Source organism: Polypterus senegalus, chromosome 1 (assembly GCF_016835505.1).
Source record: "Polypterus senegalus isolate Bchr_013 chromosome 1, ASM1683550v1, whole genome shotgun sequence".
Taxonomy (NCBI): Eukaryota; Metazoa; Chordata; class Cladistia; order Polypteriformes; family Polypteridae; genus Polypterus; species Polypterus senegalus.
Window position 1 is genome coordinate 279,777,283 of NC_053154.1, and position 20,931 is coordinate 279,798,213.

General features: G+C 37.7%; 1 protein-coding gene across 3 annotated transcripts in view; it reads right to left on the reverse strand.

The window, feature by feature from the left end:
• The window catches only part of sufu (suppressor of fused homolog (Drosophila)), a 111,355-nt gene that overhangs the window by 47,832 nt on the left and 42,592 nt on the right, over positions 1-20,931 (reverse strand). Inside the window, exons 7-10 of one of the 3 annotated variants that reach the window (XM_039775345.1) lie at positions 20,030-20,186; positions 19,809-19,911; positions 2,744-2,878; positions 2,348-2,581 (exon numbers count right to left, since the gene is read on the reverse strand). In XM_039775345.1, coding sequence (XP_039631279.1) covers positions 2,542-2,581; positions 2,744-2,878; positions 19,809-19,911; positions 20,030-20,186 — 435 coding nt within the window. In that variant the 3' untranslated portion in view covers positions 2,348-2,541. Of the gene's footprint in view, positions 1-2,347; positions 2,582-2,743; positions 2,879-19,808; positions 19,912-20,029; positions 20,187-20,931 lie in introns of those variants that run through there. The other 2 variants (XM_039775336.1, XM_039775328.1) reach the window with 2 other exon arrangements.

Here is a 20,931-nt window from a genome sequence, read left to right on the forward strand (position 1 = left end):
AGTATGGTGTTCCTAATAATCCTTTAGGTGAGTGTATAACAGTGGGTGCATGCAAGGTTTGATCCCATCCCTGAACTGTGTAAACTGGCTACAAAAATGGATGGATGCTTAAACGGACATCTACAGACTTGCACAATGCAAACAGAGAATGAAAGCAATGACTGTTCCTTTTAGGGACTGTATAGGACATGGTATTAAAAAGTGATTCATGTTGCCATTATTTTGTTTCTTCTCATAAGTTTGTAATACAACAATTGAATAATTATATCCTATCTGATCAGTCTCATCAATTATTGCACTCTTGAAGCACACATTACTATTTCGTAACTGACTCGGCAATGGGATAAAAATTAAAACAGTCTGTGTGTGTTTTGACTTTCTTTTAAGAATAAAAATAATAATCATTCCTGCAATTACGCACCTCTGCCGTTTTTCATTTCAACATACGTTGATGCAGTACTAGATCTTTACCTCTGTGATTTTTAAATGTAGTTTACTCATATTTTTCTCACACATTATTGTGCCTTCCAGAGTAATTTGTCTGCTTGCAGTCATGAATGAGTGCAGTACTGACTTTCACTCAGTACCATAGATACTGTAAAATGGCTAGTTCCATCACATTTTCCAAACTCACTGAGTTGGTACCAAAGTATCGGTTTGTGCGTCACCCCTAGTCTTAATAGAAGACCAATAGTAACAGAAAGGACTGTAACGATGCAAAATGATAAACTATTCACAATGTGTCCTGTTCGCTCTAACCCATTTCAATAAATAGCTTCATGAAAAACACTGCACCATTAAATTTACTTATGAAAAGTGTTTGGGCTAATTAGCAATGACTACTGAATAAAGCAATATGATTACAAAATTAAAACAGTATTATGTAAAAAATCCAGCCTTACACCTATTAACTTACTTGATCAATTCATCATTCATGAAGATTGTTAGGTACTTGGACCATGATACAGAGGCACCACATAAAATAGGAGACAAAAACGGCAGGCATCATGCTATACAACTTTCTAATGATTTTCAGTTGTGGCCAGGGGTGGACAAAATGAAAAAGCATATGGCATTCTGCTAGAAAACCACCTCTGCAAACATCATAGTACAGGTACACTTTCTGGTAGCCCACCCCCAAACATGGGGTGAATAGTTACCTGCAACTTTTTACAACAACATTTATTTGTAAAGACATGACATTTATTTTGTTGGACATGAGTGCATAGTGCTCTTCTACCACAATATAAATACAACTGGCACTCTGGAAGAGAATATTTTAGCAAACAGACTTTTTTTAAAGGATTATGTCATGTTGATGTGTGGTTTTATATTAATGTACATTACAGCCACACAGAGGATTATGAGATTACAGGGTCAGAGTTAACAGTTCAAGTGCTTTCTCCTAGCATTGTCCCACTAAACTTTGAGCCACTGATAAGAAGTCAAACCAGCATGGGCAAAAGAGTTACTACTATTATGAGCTGTTACATGGACCACCACAGCCTACACTAGAGGAAAAATAGGATCAAAAATATGACAATGTGAATCACTAGGAACACTGACTGCATGACTGTGAAATACTTCCCCTTTTATTTTTATTTTGAAAACTTTAAAGCAAATAAGTTTAAATGCCATGCCACATTAGACAACGTTTCCACGGATTTTCAATTGTGGCCATCACGTACATAAAATTATTGAGTCACAGGCAGTCCAAATATAACAAGTCTTACTTTCATTTATTTGAAGGAAGTTTGACATCCACTGCTGAACATTGTCTAAACAAGTAGCAATAGTATTTAGAAAGTCAGATTACAGGCAGTCCCCGGGTTACATACAAGATAGGGACTGTAGGTTTGTACTTAAGTTGAATTTGTATGTAAGTCAGAACAGGTATATTATTTTAATAAATGCTATTGTTGACCAACTGTAACCAAGTGCTCTGCCAATGAATGGTAGAGTTTCACCTCTCTCTGACCTTTTTATTATTTCTACTTTATTTTCAATGGTGATGTTTTTTCCCTTCTTTACTACATCAATAGCACTAGCATCAGATTTGTGTTTCAGAGACATTCTTGAAGGGTGAAGACAAAGGATAAGATGAAGTCTATCATAGCAGGAATGAAGGCACCAGTTGTCAACACGTCTGATGTACTGACAAGAGACAACTTCCTGCTATGTATGCAACAGTACAAGCAGGTTTGCTATTGAGAAAGAATGGGGGCGGCGAGAGGCAGCTCATCACCAGTCCATCTCACAGTCACCTCCACTACATTATGCTGCCTGCAGCGTCCGCTAACTGAGAACAAACATGGTGCGGCCAAAGGCGGGTAGTGAAGCGCCCACCACCACCCCCATTCAACAGGCAGCCATCTAAAGCACACTACAATGCTACCCCCTGCCGCCCCGTTCACACTCAATGTCCTCTGTTCAGCCACAACTAGGTCACCACTTGCAGCATTACCAGCAGCCCACCAAGAACGAACGGGGCAGCCGTGTGTGGTGGGCAGGCAATGAAACTGCTTGCCGCAGGGAGCCACTTCATAAGTCATAGGTCGGATGTTCGAAACCTGGGAAGTACCTGTATTGAAGCAGATATAACTGAGTGTCATCACCATAACAGTGAAAAGTAATTTATATCAGCTCTTATGAACTTCCAAACCTAAGCAAATACAAATCTATAGGTGACATACAAAGCAATTAAATACTAATTTATAACGTAAATAAAAATAAAGCAGCATACCTTAGGCAAAGTGGAATAAGAGTGCCAGACTCTTGGTTGAATTTTAGGTGAACATTTTCTATTTGTCTGGTGCGGACAAGCTCATGAGGAATGATTGCTGCAGAACTTTCACTTTCCAAACTGCCTTTACGACTCCTTCACAAATACAGAGACAAAAAATGTTACTGGGCAAGAATTAAAACCATAAAAAATATTTACCAATAATCTTTCCTGTATAAAATACAAATAAATTACATTTTATTCTTATTGTAAATGTTGAGAACTAATCACATCACCAAGTTACTCTATTGACAGTTTTCTTAAATTAACATATGATTAGAGAAAATTAAAGTTTAAACAGTCCAATTCACATTTATTAAACTCCTACTTAATATATAATAGGTTTCATACTGAAATACCATTTTTTCCACTACACAGAAAAGCAGTAGTGACTAGTGAGTAGTAGTAGAAACTGCTTTTAATAGTGATCTTCAAAACAAAGCCTATACTAAACTAAGTTTATCAAAAATAATCTATATAGTAAAACTGAAGTCATCATAGTGTAGCGTTATGCTGGATAAAAATGCAATGAGAAGTTCATTTAATTTTAATGGCTTTAGATCTTTGCTCTTGTAAAATTATGCTGTCATCTTCATCTACACAAAAAAACCTTTGGTTGGACGAAGAGACAACCAAGGCAGAATGAAACAAGGTGACGGAATGCCAAGGTAGATGGATGAAATAAATAGAACTTTATTTATCCTGAGGAGGAAACTCGGCAGAGATTGCAACTGAGGAAAAGAGGAATTCTAATAAGGAGTGGCAGAAAATAAAAGCAGAAAGGGACAGAGCAATATATAGTATAAGGGAGCAAAATGAAATGTTAGAAAAACAGACGTGAACAGCAAAAAGTCAAGAAACAGAAGTTTGCAAGTAGACTTAAGAATGAGGAAGAACGGATAACATAGGATTCCAGAAGACTGGGCAAAAGTGCGATCACTTCAACAAAGGAAAAGGTAATACTGATAACTCAAACTTTTGGAATAAGTAATGACAAAAGTGGAAAGCTATAGAAAACAATCAGGGATCTGGGTAAAGCTAACCATATAAAGATTGATGTCTGAGAAGTGATCAACAGATACATCTTTTGTTGTTAGGAAATGCATGAAGCCACATTAAGCATTTGATATATGGGAAAGGTGTCTGGCACTGGGATGTTGGCGATTGCAAGGTAGACAGATAGAAGGTTAGGTGTGGAGAAATTGTTGTTGTTTATGGTGAAGACAATGTATGGACAACTGATAAGGAGAAAGAAAGTTATGAAATGATGATGGGGCTGCACCAGGTACAGTATCTATTATGTGCCTGTTGTATTTCATGATACGGATAGAGTTGGTAACAAGGGAATGTATTAAGAATTGCCATGGGAGCTCTTGTAGTCCACTGATCTTGTACTAATGGCAAAAACTGAAGCGGAATTTAAAGAGAAGCTGCTGATATAGAAAGCTAGATTGGAAGGAAAATACCTCAAGGTAAATGCAGACAAGACCAAAGTGATGGTTGGAGGTACTACGGCAAGTGACATGGAAAAAGGTGAATACATGGTTGTGTAACATGTGTGATGAAGGTGATGTGAGAAAACTCCACAGGAGTAGGGCCACAAAAGATGTAGTAGTGTCACCTAAAGTCTAAAGGCAAGACAAAAATTTGTGGAGTGAATGTGATGGGGTGCAGAAAGTTGAGGCATTGAGTGTAAAATGGCCTCATAATTACAGACGGGAGCGGGCAAGAAATATTTGGGGACGACTGCCTACACTCAACAACAACAACATTTATTTATATAGCACATTTTCATACAAACAGTAGCTCAAAGTGCTTTACATATTAAAGAATAGAAAAATGAAAGACACAATTATAAAATAAAATAAATCAACATTAATTAACATCGAATAAGAGTAAGGTTTAATGACCAGGGGGGACAGAAAAAAACAAAAAAACTCCAGACAGCTGGAGAAAAAATAAAATCTGTAGGGATTCCAGACCAAGAGACCGCCCAGTAAATATCACTCAGTAAATATAGAGAACAACCATTAAACTACTGATGTCTACCAGACAGATGAGCTCTTATTAAAGCACTTGAAAACTTGAAGTCCTACTTTGTTCAAATGAAGTTTCACAATTTATCTTTTGAAGAAATAATAAAAAAAAAAAAAAAAGAAAAACAAAATTTTCTTAATACTTAATCCTTTTGGGGACTTTTAATTCAATAAAAAAATAGTGTTTTAAATCACAGTATCCATATAACCAATGATAACCAATGGCTATTCATATAGTTTTTGCCATATTTTTTTGTTGCATTATTTATGTCATTAAGACATCAGAATTTATTATGAGTTAAAAAAAAAAAAAAATTACATATAATACCCTGTTACAGCAAACATTTCACAACAATAATACAATGTAAAACCATCTTATACAATAAAATATAAATATGAATAAAATACCACTCATTGCTCCTTCAGTACCACTCATTGCTCCTTCAGGGATGGTCTAGAAGTGGAAGACTGGCTAATCTGTGACAATTTAGCTCTTATAGATCATCCAGAACTCCCTAGTTGGGCTGCAACGATCAGTCAACGTAATCAATGACGTCGACTACAAAAAATTGTCGATGCCGAGTCTTTATTGTCGACACGTCATAAACAGAACCTTCAATAGAGGCTCCAGTAACAAAGAACCACATTGGTTTTTGTAACTGCAATGCACAACATGAAAGTCTGGGGGCAGTATCGTTTGTTATTGTTTGTCAAGACTGCACACAGTCCTACCAAAGAAGAACATCCGAGGAGAAGAATGCAGAAGAAAATAAAAGTGGTTGCAAAGGCAAGTCTGATAGAGGAGGAGGAAGGAGATGGAAAAAAACTGAGACAGAAACTTTCTAAAGTGAGGGAGCACTTTACCGAAAAAGAAAAAAAAAAAAAAGTTGAATGCAGATCATGCAAAGCGGAGCTTTCTTCTCATGCCAGCACCACTGCAATGCATGAGCATTTGAAACGCAAGCATCCTGGAGCTGTGATGCCGCCATCTCTTGAATTTATGCTGGAGCTGTTAGTTAGTTAGTTAGGGTCAGATCAGGAGGGCAGGGAGAGACTGAGAAAATAAAAGTGAAAAAAGCTAACTTTTACAAGTAACAAATTTACACCTGATCTGTTCGTTTTCAAATAATATTGCATTAGTGTGATGATGTTTATTGACTGGTACTATTCAGGTCATACAATGATTTCTTCAAAATTTCACATACATTTGTCTCTTTCTTTTTTTTTTTTTCCTGGTGCTACGTGCTGAGGTTATTCAGTGCTAGCAGGAGCAGGCAGGTGGCAGGTTGCTTGTGCTATATAACAAGCTTGACCTGGCGGCGATCAAAGTACATGTACGTGCAAGGCATGTACAGGGTCCACTGAGAAAAGAAGAGCGTTCATGGATCATTCTTTCCTCTGCACGTCCTGGAGTCCTGTGCAGACTGGGCAAGATTGGTGGTATATGCCATCACTGATTACAACCACAAAAAGGTAAGCGAATGAATATGAATAATGTTGCATCCGTGCCACAATGTTTTCCTGAGATGTACTATAAGGTCATAAAATGAATAATTCCAAATACTATATATACCTGTCTGTTTTTTTTGTCAGTGCGGCTTTGACATCACAGCCCATAAGGCACATACTAATTCAGAGTAAGTAGGAACACTCAATAAAATTTAATTAAAAAAAAAAAAAAAAATTAAGTGACAATGAGATATGAATAAGGCAGATTCTCCAGCGTTTGTGTGTCAGCTATTATCCATCCAGATCAGAGAATTTCCAGTTAGATTGTCTCAAAACACCACTCACATCTACAGATATTCACAGTTTCAGATAAAAAGTAACAGCTTCAGATCTCTGGGGGGCAGTAGTATGTATCGTGACTGAGAGAATAAAAGTGAAAAAACTGTAACTTTTACAAGTACTATACATTTACAATGGCTATTACAGACGCAAATCAAAATGTATGTATTTATTGTATAATATTAACAATAAAAGCAACTCACTATTCAAAACAGTAAATATATGAGGCAGTCAGGATCGAACCGGGGGTCTCTTGATTGTAAGTCAGCAATTCCTACCGCTGCACCACGGAAGCTATTGTATCATCCTTGAACCTTTTGTGAAAGTGTTTATGTGATCTTTGCACATCAGGCTTTACACATCATATAGTCTGTCTACATTTTGTCATTTATTACTAAAATATGAAAAAAGTTTCAGTTTTAACAATGTATTTTTTGGTTAAGTTAAATGCACTTTTTGTGTTTAAAGACTATGTGCACTTTAGTTTGTATTGTTTAATGGATTTCTTTTTAAATGTGATGGTCACACTAATATAAAAACATCTGATTATTTTCAAATTCATATGTTTCACTGGTTGTTATTTTAACTAATTATTATTAATTTTAAATGAGTTAATGCTGAGACATCAGGGTGGCATTCACAGGCTGACAGACATGAGCGGATGAGGTGAGATATGCGCTGGGGTCCGGAACAGGATGTGCAACCACAGGTCTCGGGAATCAAAATAGTCAGGCATGAAATAATCGTGACTAATCAAAAAATAAATTGGGACGATTGGTCGGCTGCCGAAATAATCATCGGTTGCGGCCCTGCTCCCTAGTACTACAGATCATCCAACCAGAATCCAGAAGTATCCAGTAGCCTCAGCAGATGCACAAATGTTCAGGATAAATGGCAAACCAATTTTAACAGCAGCTGCTATAGTGATGAGACCATAAGAGCAATGAAGCAGGCAGAGACAGGCACATGCAGGAGAAAGAGCGATTCACATTAGGAGCGACACAAGTCCAGGGATGCCGGAGTTTATATAAGGTACCTCTACGACAAAGCTGCAGAAAACAGCCCCAAGAATGGAATGTTCAGAGTGAACATCTTTTGATTCAGCCCCACGTGTGTGTGTGTGTGTGTGTGTGTCTAGCAAGACAGAATTCTCAAGTCTGTGAAAAAACGACAAATGCCTTTACTGATTTCTGATCATGGGATTTTTTTTTCTTTCTCTTTCCCCCACCTCTGCAATAAGTCTATTTGATGACATTCAGAGCCAAGCTGGACAAGATCAGTAAAGGTATAACCTTAAGCCAGGCCAGGTTATCATGTTGCTGAGCAGCACATACATTTTTAGCCATTATAAATGCAATGACCCAAGACATTGGACATATTTACTGAAATATATACATAGTGAGCACACTACAGATTACAAAATATGACTTATGTACGATATCATGACTGATCCTGGTGTCCACTGCTTTTTGCAGCACTTACAGAACATGGGACAATGAAAGGCAATTTAATTACAAAGCAAAAATACAGATTTCCAATCTAAGGCAGTGCTTCCAGAAAACAATGGCTTGTGGTTAATTTTATATATTTATAAAAAAAAAAAAGTGACAAGCTATTTGATCAACATTCTTTCCAAAAGCCATGAAGTGTAGGCCCTGGAAAAGGATCAGAATGTTTATACACAGCTACTATGAAAAAGCTGAATATGGCCTCAAGGTAATTAAAGGTATAGGTTGCGGAACCAGTCTGAAATATTAAAAAAGTTCAAAGCATAGATGAGGTGAACTGTTGGGCAAAAAACAATCAAAGAAAAACGGACACAATATCTACAGTATGTTAACATTCAGTCAGTCATTGTCCAACCCGCTATATCCTAACACAGGGTCATTTTACACTCATTTTGTAACAACTGTGGTAACTGTCCTGAGCATACACTTACATTCTCACTTATCGTGGCAAAAGAGAATGGCAATGTGATGCATGTTACTTGTTCAAATTTTACATTTTCTCTATCCTCATATATGAAAAATTCTTCTTTTATGCGACTTTATAATTGGATTCTGGTCAATGTCTTTCAATGGAAAACAAAGAAAATCTTTATGGAAATCAGGATATGCAGAGAGAGTGCGAGAAAGGTGGAGATCCTAGTCAGCATCAATGAAAGAACAGCGGAAATTGTCAGCTATTATGAATTTCATTGGTTACAGATATCTAAAGAGCCAATTTGGACTCTCAATGGGAAAAAAAGTATATGTTTTAAATTTGTGTCTAAATGTATGTAAAAATAAAATTTTGGCATAAAAACCTGGAACTGAATAATGCACAATGAGGCAGCCTAGCTATTCTCAAGCAGTAGCAAGCTAAATGACACTAAAATCCCAAAATGACCAAAAAAAAAAACTAGAAATAGTCCTGAGTGAAAGAACTGCAGTATTCTCACTATATTATATACTGTCATCAGTAAAATATATTTTTACAGCAGCATTTACCTCAAATTTGCTAACAATGAAAGCAGTGAACAAATTTGTTTATTATCCATTTTCGAACAGCAGGTTCACTAACTCCACTGTCTCCTGAAATGATTGCTAGTATTCTCCAAAACATACAGTACCTTGAAGATTCCAAGGCCAAATGGAAAAAGATGTTATGGTCAGATGAGATAAAAACTGAACTATATGGCTTCAATGCCAAATGGTACAACTGGTGTAAAGCCAATGCAGTGAACATATTTGTCTCGTTTATCTATTCTTGAACAGCATATTCACTAACTCCAGTGTCTCCTGAAATAATTGCTAGCATTTGCTAAAACATACCTTGAAGATTTCAAGGCTTTGTGGAAAAAGATGTTATGGTCAGATGAGACCAAAACTGAACTATTTGGCCAAAATGCCGAATTGTACAACTTGCAGAAAGTCAATACAGGTCATCATCCAAAGCCCACCATACCTATGGTAAGGCCTGCAGGTGGTAGCACCATGTTGGGGGGTGTTTCTCTGCAGAATGCACGGAGACAGTTACCAGGGTAGAAGGAAAAATGGATGGGGCAAAATAAAGTCAAATACTTGAAGAAAACATGCTGCCCTCAGCCAGAAAGCTGAAGATTTGCTGGGCTGAATGGTCTACTTTCATCTAATATTTTCTAATGTTCTTTAGATGTCAGCTCAAAGTCTGTAGTGCAGTATGTTTATACTGTTATCTGCAAAAGACGCATAGGTACATCACTAAAGTTACAATTAAAATATGCTTTATATAGGATTATATATGAACACACATACTGTAAAGTACATATACGATTTGTGTAAGCCAGGATTTTATTATCATTGTTACTTTAAAACATTAACTATGTTCGATAAAATTGTGGGGGCAGGCATGGCGTAGTTGGAGAGATGGAGATATTTGTTGATTACCAATAATTACGTGCTCTACCCATAAAAAAAAATCAATAAAATATAGCACTGCTTCGATATATAGTGTAATTTTTTTTTCAAATTGATTATCATGTGTACACAGTACAATTACATTACTGTTTTCCCACAAGCAAATGGGAATGCAAGTTGGAGGTCAGTGCTTGAAAAGGAACCTTCAAATCCATTATTACTTTTACACAATGAGTTTTTTAGGGGGCCCACCTTAAAGGTCAGTGTGAGTGTAAATATGATATCAAAGAAAGGGAGATCCACATGAAAAATCGAGCACCACCGGTACTGGCCCACTTCCAAGTACCATCCTCAAAACCAAATTAGCACCACATACAACCATTTTCCACCTGTATCTCACTGCATAGGTTAAGTAAAACATAACACCACAAGAATAGGCTCCATCATGCCCTGTGACCCTGCCCAGTAAGCAATCATTTTAAGGACAGTGAGCTACCTCAAAGATTGCATTTTAAGGATAGTGAGCTACCTCAAAGATTGCTGTAAAGAGTGAAAAATCATGGGCACTCGAAGTCTGCGAGTACTGCAAAAGCACATATCTGCACTCTTTCCATTTAAACTTTGCGTCTGTCACACAGATCAGTCTGCCTTCTATCACCTTCATCACACAACTGCTAAGTTTGCTAAACTCAGGAATCTCACACACCTCCTGCTGTGAATATTAGTGCCTGACAGTTTTAAGAGGTGCAGGAGATTTAAAAAATTGACAGGTGCTGTCTGGTGCCAGTCAACAGTGTTTATGGATATCAGTGCTGAACATATTTTTGTCACTGCACTTAACATAATAAAAAGAACACAATTTTCATTCATTATCAGCCTTAGGAAATCTGCATTGAGGCACTTATTTAAAAAAAGTTATCAATCAAGTAATCATTTAATATGCTAGCTAAAATACCTGACATTTTTTGTGATGAAGTGTTTATCAAAACAATTAAATACAATTATACAATAACAATCACCCAAACAAAATATTAATGAGGTTATGAAAATGAAAAAATGAAAAATAAAAAAGATATAGTGCCTGAGATTTGAATTTTGTTGGCGCGAATAGGAGAGCAGGTAAGGATCTGTTTGAGGATATACACATTGTGTATGTATGTGTGTATATTTTATATATACAGTATATATATATATATATATATATATATATATACACACACAGTATATATATATATATATATATATATATATATACATACACATATATATATATATACATATATATATATATATATATACATATATATATATATATATATATATATATATATATACATATATATATATATACATATATATATACATACATATATATACATATACATATATATACGTACACACACACACACACACTGAGTATACTTTATACATATATATATATCTGAGTATACTTTATATATCCGACATAAACAGGCCGGCTGAACGTCGGATAAGCGAAAATGTTGGATAACGACAGGTGTTAAGAAAAAACCTATTAAACGTCAAACTATGTTATAATTTTACACATTACGAACCTAATAATCATGTTTTACAACATAACTGAATAAATTAACAGAAAAAATGAACTTAGTTACAGAATTGTCTGACGTATACAGTATGTACTGTACTTAAAAAGTTCAGTCCTGTGATCATTTAAAGACATTTTTGATCGTAGTCTGCTTTCCTGACGAGTGCCGTTTCTTCGCTGTGAAGTCTCGCCATCTTTATGTCGATTCATGTAGCTTCTTCTTGTTGCTCAATGTAATTAATTGCAGTTTCTAGCCATAACTCGGTCACTAATATAGTCATCATCCGTTCAAGCGTATACCAATTACTACAGCATTGTGACTGCATGTGTGTGTTTGTGCTGTGACGTGCGAGTCCCCGTCTTGCACCTGAAAACTCGAAGCTGAGTCTCAGTACTTTTAGCAACACCAAATTTATTAAGCTTGAAACAGCAACAGTGAGGTTATTTAATGTAGCGGGATCTTTCATTCTCCTATACACAGATACAGCAGTCAGGCAGGTCGGGGGGAAAGTAATACTGAGCCCAGCTCATTTATAATGTCCCTTGTTCCTTGTATCACCCATCAACGGCAGGCGTTTATAGCATGTCCGCAATCATTTCGGATTGGCTGTTACATCGAACTGCTACAGAGCTGGCTGCCTACGATTGCTTTGGGACGCTCTTCCGCGTGTCGTCCCATTGGGTGGAATCCCACAAGAGTTTAGAAACTCACTCATACCAGCCATGATTTTTTTCAAAGGTAAAGTGCAGGTTAATTTGCTTTATGTATTTTTACTTTATATTTTGTATGAATCATTTTTATATAAATAAAAATGGGTTGTGGAACGAATCATCTGAGTTTCCATTATTTCTTATGGGGAAATTCGCATTGATATACTGTACGAGTGCTTTGGACTGCAAGCAAATTTCCAGAACAAATTATGCTTACAAACCGAGGTTCCACTGTAATAAGCTGCGGCAGAGTCGGGAGCAACAAAAAATAGACTACGCTCACGCTCGTAACTTGCAGTTCTTGTTGCCGATTGATGCATTTTTTTTTGTTTGTTTTTTTTGTGGTGGGACGTTGGATAATACAAAATGTTGGACAAGCGAAGGTAGGATAAGAGAGACTCTATTGTACATAAAATGTATGTTGTCCTACCTTGCATAATTGAATAACCTTTATGGCACAATAATTCAATACATTTATGGTCACTACAGTATTTGGATTTAATAATTGTCATGTGGGAAAAGGCTGACTAGCATAAATAAGTAGAGCCGAATAATGCAGTCAAGGAGCTTTTGAATTCAGCCGAGTGACAAATGACAGCTGTCCAATTAACTGCGATTTTAGTTCCCTTTCTTTTCTCTTTCTCAGATGGCTTTTTGGAAGGACATCAGTTTCGTAGTTTTTATGAACAGTTCGAAAATGCCTTTCCACATTTTCCTTCTTTGGAATAGCAATGATAGATTGACAGATCAGACAAAATGCACTTCGATTGTGACATTGTGACAAAAAAAATCCTCTCCCAATCCACATCCAGCCCATACTCTCCCCAAACAATTTTTTTTTTTTTAATCCCTTCTTTAGTCGATATAAATTGGAAAGCCAACTAGATCACAGCCGGAGTTTTGCAGTAGCTTGCACATTTGATTGTGAGTGCAGGATGACCAGTGTGTTAGAAGAGAAGAGATCTCGGACTGGCTGCCCTGTATGTCAATCAAGTAGCAAATGCCATAGGGTAGATATATGATAGAATAATGTCTAAAAAAAAATTTTTTGAATGCAACGTGATCTACCTGCACTACCATCGCGATCGACGCATTGGGCATCCCTGTTCTAGATGAAACGTCAACGACTAAGCAAAGAAAGAGCAGCACAGAGAAAATAGACCCAAAAGTGTTGGAGAGAAAAAGGCAGGTAAGAGATTATGAAAGCAGTGGAATTTGAAAGGCTCAAACAAACGATGGCGCGTACATATGCAGAGAAAGGTAAAGAATATGAAAGCAGTAAAATTCGAAAGCATTGTAGCGTCCCAGCCAGGTTTAAGCCTTTTGTGTTTTAAGTGACTGTTAGGTCTGATTGAGGGAGGGCAAGAGTACAGCAGGAAGACGGATAGTGGGGTATTGATTGATTTTGGGGGATTAGACCCAGGGGATGAGGGATTGGAGAGGGTGCTAGAAAGTTGTGTTTGGGGTTACGAAGTCAGCGATTGTTCAAGTAAAACTTTTGTGACACTTTATTACATCAGTTGCTACAGTCTCAACAAAAAGTTAGTAAAAATCGCATTAGCGCAAACAAAAGGAAATTAACCATCAGGACCAGGTGTAATTGAAAAAATAGCAGGACAAAGCGTGGTCAGAAATAAAAAGAGCAGAAAAGTCTTTTCGCCTTCGCATCATTCAATGCACAAAATGTAGATTTACACAATAATGGACCATATGCTACGAGAATATGTGGTCCCACAACAGTTAAAGCAACGACAAGTTTAATTTCAAAGAAAGCACAATTTGGTCAGGTGTATATTTATGATCATAGAGAAGAGATACAAATTTTAACAAGACAAGAAAAGTAATGTATATATTCTGCGAACAACATTAGACACCAAAGGAGATCTTGATATGCCATTCGTATTAAAATGTTTATAGCTTCCCATGAGAATAGCTTTTGCTATGACAATTAACAAATCACAGGGACAAACATTACAAAAAGTCGGATTATTTATCAGAGAAACAGAAACAATGTTCACTCAAGGGCAGTTATACGTTAAGTTGTCACAATGTGTCTCTAAAAACGAAATCAAAATTCAATGCAATCTTGAAGAAAAGGCAATTCCAAATATTGTTTTTAATGAAACTATAAAGTAAAAGTGCAAATAATGAAACTGAAACAATTCCAAAGGAAAAAAAAAGCTTTTAAAATTGTTTATCCGATTAACCAAACACAGGGGTTGGCGAGCAAAGCGAGCATGGGGCAGAGCCCCCTAGTACTTTAAAATGCACAAGAATAGTTAGACCATATTGTGGTGTTATGGGTCCACAGCTCGTTGAGCAAAAGGCCATTCATTTTAAATAGATAATCACCGCACCGAGCGCCGTGGGGCGATGTTGTAGCGAGCCGCGGGGCAGTCGTCGATGTGGGCGTTTCTCACCGTGTGCACAGGTGAGGAACTGCCCACATTCGTGATTGCTCCCGTGGCTAATGCTACAGCTGTAATGGCCCCTCACGTTTTAAAAAGAAGCGAGTCGGTTGTGGGGAAGAAAGAAACGTTCATGTAAAAATGGAGAGAGGAGAAAGGAGATGAGGAAAGAGGACGGAGGTTACAGGGAGCGAGGAAGCATGCGGTGCAAGAGAGACGGACAGGCGGTGTGTGCGTCTGGTGAGCGCTGATCGATCGGCTCGTGGGCAGCTGTATGGAAGCTGGGTGTTAGGCCAACACCTTGACGTTTGAGTTGAGGTTGCTCCCGCTGAGTGAGCAGGTAGCGGGAGTGCCTAGAGGAAAGCGACGAGCCGCAGAAGGCCGTGGAAAGGCAGCGGAAGTCGGGAGGCTTGGTGGTGGAGTCCCCAATGTGAGCGTCCTGGCTATTGGGGTAATCAAGTCTCGGGGACTGGGATGAGTGCCAGACCGAAGCCAGGGATCAGGAGGTCTCCAGTCTCGGGTGTGTTGTAGGAGGGCAGCTGCAGAGAGCGTCTTGCCTGCTGCTTGGCCCAAACGGGATAAGCAGGTGAGACGCTAACAGAAGAGCACCGGATTTGTTGTTGGTTTTTAAGACTGCTTCCTAAAGAAGATTTTAACCTCTCGTTTTTAAGGATGTGTTTTTCTATTTATTGATTTTTAACCTCTACGTGTTCTTTTTATGGGTTATTTATTTAATGAACTGTGAAGAACTGCACTATTTATGGAACACTGTTTTTGACTGTTTTTAATAAAAGCACTGTTGCACTTTCTACCTTCCCCTTGCTCAGTAATTTGCCTCCATTGACTAGCTCACTCGGTTACATTATCGACGGTGTTGGGTTCAAGGGTTACCAAAATCAGATGGGAGTGTGGAGCCAGAACCCACATCGTCACACATATAATTGACTGTAGTGATCAGCTACTGGAATATATGTGGGGAAGATGCTTTGATGGCAAGGGGCGTAAGTGGCAACAGAGCAGATTTTAGAGCCAGTTATTTATAGCCTGAATACAGTAATGCCTCGCTATATCGCGCTTCGACTTTCGCGGTTTCACTCTATCGCGGATTTTAAATGTAAGCACATCTAAATATATATCACAGATTTTTCGCTGGTTCGTGGATTTCTGCAGACAATGGGTCTTTTAAATTTATGCTACACGCTTCCTCGGTTTGTTTGCCCTGTTGATTTCATACAAGGGACGCTATTGGCGGATGGCTTAGAAGCTACCCAATCAGAGCTTGTATTACATATTAACTAAAACTCCTCAATGCTGTAAGATATGCATCCCGCGCAGAGCTTGATTGTTTACTTGTCTCTGCCTCTCTCTCACCCTCTGACATTCTCTGCGCCTGACGGAGGGGCTGTTTGCACAGAGGCTGTTTGCTTAAAAGATACTGACGCTCCTCTAAAAAAATGGCGCTTTATTGCGGTGCTCGGCATATTTAAAAGCACACGTATTGATTTTTTGATTGTTGCTTTAATCTCGCTCTCTCTCTGACGTTCTCTGCGCCTGACGGAGGAGATGGGAGCAGAGGGGCTGTTTGAACAGAGGCTGTTTGCTTAGAAGATACCGACGCTCCTCTAAAAAATGCCGGCAAACTTAAAAGCACACGTATTGATTTTTTGATTGTTTGCTTTTCTTTGCGAGCTCTATCTCTCTCTCTCCCTCTGAAATTCTCTGCTCCTGAAGAGAAGATCATCTATTTGCGTTCTTTTAATTGTGAGAAAGAACTGTCATCTCTGTCTTGTCATGGAGGACAGTTTAAACAATTGACTAAAGGGTGTTATTTCATGTCTAGAGGGCTCTAATAACGTTAACAGTGTGTGAGAGTTTATAAGGGCTTAAAATATATAAAAATAACTACACAAACATATGGTTTCTACTTCACGGATTTTCGTCTATCGCGGGGGGTTCTAGAACGCAACCCCCGCGATCGAGGAGGGATTACTGTATTAAATTAAAAAAAAGGACCATTTTGTCATTGCTGACAGATATGCGACATCTCTCTCTCCTTTATGAGTCAAGAATTTGTTCTTTTTGTGTTTGACTGGATTCCATAACTGTTCCAAACTCCTTGCCGGGTCGGAACCACGAACTGTACTTCTTTGCATCTCCTGGTATACTGTGGTTTCACAAATGTTTAATCCCACCATTAAACTGGATGGTTTGTTGAATAACTGAACCACTGATATGGCAAGTAAGTGGAGCAAAACTACCAGTTTTGGTTGTTCCCTCTACGGATATCCTAATCATGAAAAAACTTTTGAAACTCCACAAATTATGCCTGGTTTATTCTGGGAATTAAATTGTCACACCGCTTATTGATACATGCATGCATACATTTCTGAACATTAACTGGAGTACTAAATATAGCAATGGATGAAAGGATTTGATTTTTATTTTAAAAAATAAGCATTTCAAAATGTGAAAAAAGTACACAGAGAACTTAAATTGCAGGATGAACAGATTTCACTAAAAAGAAAAAAGTTCCATTTGACACCAAAATCAGTACATGAAGCTGTTAAAAGTCTACACAAAAAGATCTAGAGCAATTGAACTGTAAATCGCTACAGTTGTTTCTCTATAATTTTGCCTATGTACATGGAGTCTGCGCAATTGCATTTTAAATTCCAGTACAACAATTGTATTGAATTCCTCTGTACGTATCATGTTTACATCTTCATTAATTTGGGGTATATACAAAATTGTTTGTGCATGATCTCTGTGTTAGATGGAAATACGACCTTTAGATCTATAAATTTAAGGGGGCATCACAAGCGTTCATAAGATTGAACATAACAGCATGAAACTGTTTGTCAATTTCTTACATGTTTCATACTTATCTATATTTAAATTCCCCTCAAGAACAAAAGCCTTTAATTGTTCAGTGATGGAAGAAAACATTCAGATAAACTAGACACACTAGAATGATTCTCTCTCTTGGATGGCCTGGAAATCCTAGGTCTATTCCCATAAAATAAACCATGTAGCTATAAACACCATTGAGCTCAGGTGTTTCAGCCTGATGCATAAAAGGTGCACAAAATCAAGCACATAACCAAGAAATATCCATTGACAAACAATGGCAGTAGAATAGGTTGTACGGAAGATCTCTGCGACTTTAATCATGGCACTGTCATAGGATGCCACCTTTGTCATGTTAAAGTACGTGGAATTTCTGCCTTACTAAATCTGCCCTAGCAAAATGTGTTATTATTGTGAAGTAGAAATGTTTTGAGGAGTAACAAGAGCTTAGCCACAAAAAATGGTAGACTACACAAACTCACAGGGTGCTGAAACATAATTGTATGGAACAATCACCTATCTTCTGTTGTATCCTTAACAGCACAGCTCCAAACGGATTCTGGAGGCAACATCGGCACAAGAACTGTGCATTGGGAGCTTCATGAGCTGCACAATGCTAAGATCACCATGTATGATACCAACGGTCATCTGAAGTGGTGTAAAGGAGGCTGCCTTGGACATTGGAGCAATGCAATGTATCCTCTGGAGAGATGAGTCATGCTTTACTATCTGGCAGTTTCATTGATGAATATGGGTTTGGCAGATGCTAGGAGAAAACTACCTTCTAGACGGCACAGAGAATGGTCTGGGAAAGCTTTTAAAGGTTTGGGCTAGGTACCTTGGTTCCAGTGAAGTGTGCTGATGCTGCCACCGCCATGCTTCACTGTGGGGACTGTATTGGACAAGTGATGAGCAGTGCCTGGTTGTCTCCACACATACTGCTTAGAATTAAGGCCAAAAAGTTCTATCTTGGTCTCATCAGACCAGAGAATCTTATTTCTCAACATCTAAGAGTCCTTCAGGTGTCTTTTAGCAAACCATGCGGGCTGTCATGTGTCTTGCCTCTCCTCAGTGTGTGGAGACAACCAGGCGCTGCTCGTCACTTGTCCGATACAGTCCCCACAGTGAAAAGTATGGCGGTGGCAGCATCATACTGTGGGGGTGATTTTCAGCTGCAGGGACAGGACGACTGGTTGCAATCGAGGGAAAGATGAAAGCGGCCAAGTACAGGGATATCCTGGACAAAAACCTTCTCCAGAGTGCTAAGTACCTCAGACTGGGCCGAAGGTTTACCTTCCAAACAAGACAATGACCCTAAGCACACAGCTAAAATAATGAAGGAGTGGCTTCACAACAACTCTGTGACTGTTCTTGAATAGCCCAGCCAGAGCCCTGACTTAAACCCAATTGAGCATCTCTGGAGAGACCTAAAAATGGCTGTCCACCAACGTTTACCATCCAACTTGACAGAACTGGAGAGGATCTGCAAGGAGGAATGGCAGAGGATCCCCAAATCCAGGTGTGAAAAACTTGTTGCATCTTTCCCAAGAAGACTCGTGGCTGTATTAGCTCAAAAGGGTGCTTCTACTAAATACTGAGCAAAGGGTCTGAATACTTAGGACCATGTGATATTTTAGTTTTTCTTTTTTAATAAATCTGCAACAATTTCAAAAATTCTTTTTTTTGTCTGTCAATACGGGGTGCTATGTGTACATTAATGAGGGAAAAATTAATTTAAATGATTTTAGCAAATGGCTCCAATATAACAGAGTGAAAAATTGAAGGGGGCCTGAATACTTTCCATACCCACTGTAATTATCAACAAAGGTTAAAAGGTCTCAAACCTTGATAAACTTGAGGATCAAAATATAAACACAACAAATTTACATGAAATTTTTTCCCTTGACAATTAAATGAATTTGTTTAATACAACACAACCAAATATAGTGTAGCTCTGATGCACAAACAATTTACAGCAACAATTGTAGATCTATATATAAGTAAAATGTAAATATTATACTTTACCTCTGCAGATTGTAATCTAAGCCATTTTCCACAGACTAGCCAGTTTGACATTTAATTCACAACTATCAGGACATTTGGGGGAACAAGCCCAAAATCTGCCTACAATATGTTTACAACAATACCTGTTATTAAGTTATTTTGCTGGTAAACCTTTACATGTTTAACTGACACAAAAAAAAAAGAACAGGAAGTTTTTGTTAAAACAAATACAGGCTACTGTTTTTCGCTGTAAGAGGGTAAACTGTAATATTACATGTGAAGACTTACTGAGGTCGGTCATGATTCTGCCTCTGTCCACTGATTGGAGGTAAAACTGGCTTATTATTGATCTCTAGTCCTCTCCGCAGGGCTTCTCTTATCTGTTCAGTATCTAAGGACAGGAAATTAAATCATGTAATTGCTTTTCACTCACATACAGGTTTTAGGAGGAACTAGACAGCATTTTAATTGGTTAATGCTTACTCCGCCAATGGATAAGTATGGCTCACCTTTGTTCGATAGGCGTCGAGGTTGCGCACCAATACATATACTCCGGCTGTCTTCTTCATCTTCAGGCGGCCTGCTAAGATCAGTCCAGGCACACTTTGCACTGACACCACTCAGATTTGAGCCTTCAGTCTCTATACCCTTATCTACTCTGTCCTGCTTAGATATATTTAAGAAAAATAGACAAATCAGAAAATACAAAGGAAACAAAGCTATAGTAAATGAACAGCATATCAGTAAGAGGCTGTAACATGCTCTAGAAACTAAAAATGGTGAACAATTCCAGACTTTAAGAATCTGAATGTTTATAGTGTTATCCCAGTTAACATAACAACTAAAATGATCTAATTAAATCCTTATTTAAATAAATCAAAAATATATAAAAGTGGGGGCAACCAGTTTGACTACAGCACTAACTGAATAACTGCACTGACAGAATATCAAGAACCTTTTTTTATATAAATACTACTTTGAACACTAATTCGCCCAAGATTAAAAAAAATAAACTTGAGAATAACTGGATTAGTACTGTATAAAGAACAAGCCAACATGTATAACAACAAAACACTATCATCTTATAAACAAAAAAGATATCTTCTAAAGAGAAGATATACTATAAGGTAAAAAAGTAGTTTACTGTTTTTTGTTTTACATTACACTTAAACCAAATTAAATATTGGAAGGTAATGACACACAGTACTTCACTATCACAACAGTAGCTGTAGGGAATAAGTTTTGACCAAAATACACCTTTCCTTTTACATTTTGACACATTCAATAATCCTCAAACTGTATTTAAAATAAATCTGTTATGCAGTTTTAATTCACTATTAATAACAAATTTCAAATGTTCATGCAGCACTCCACATCATTAATGCAAAACCACTCAAATTCTATGACTAAA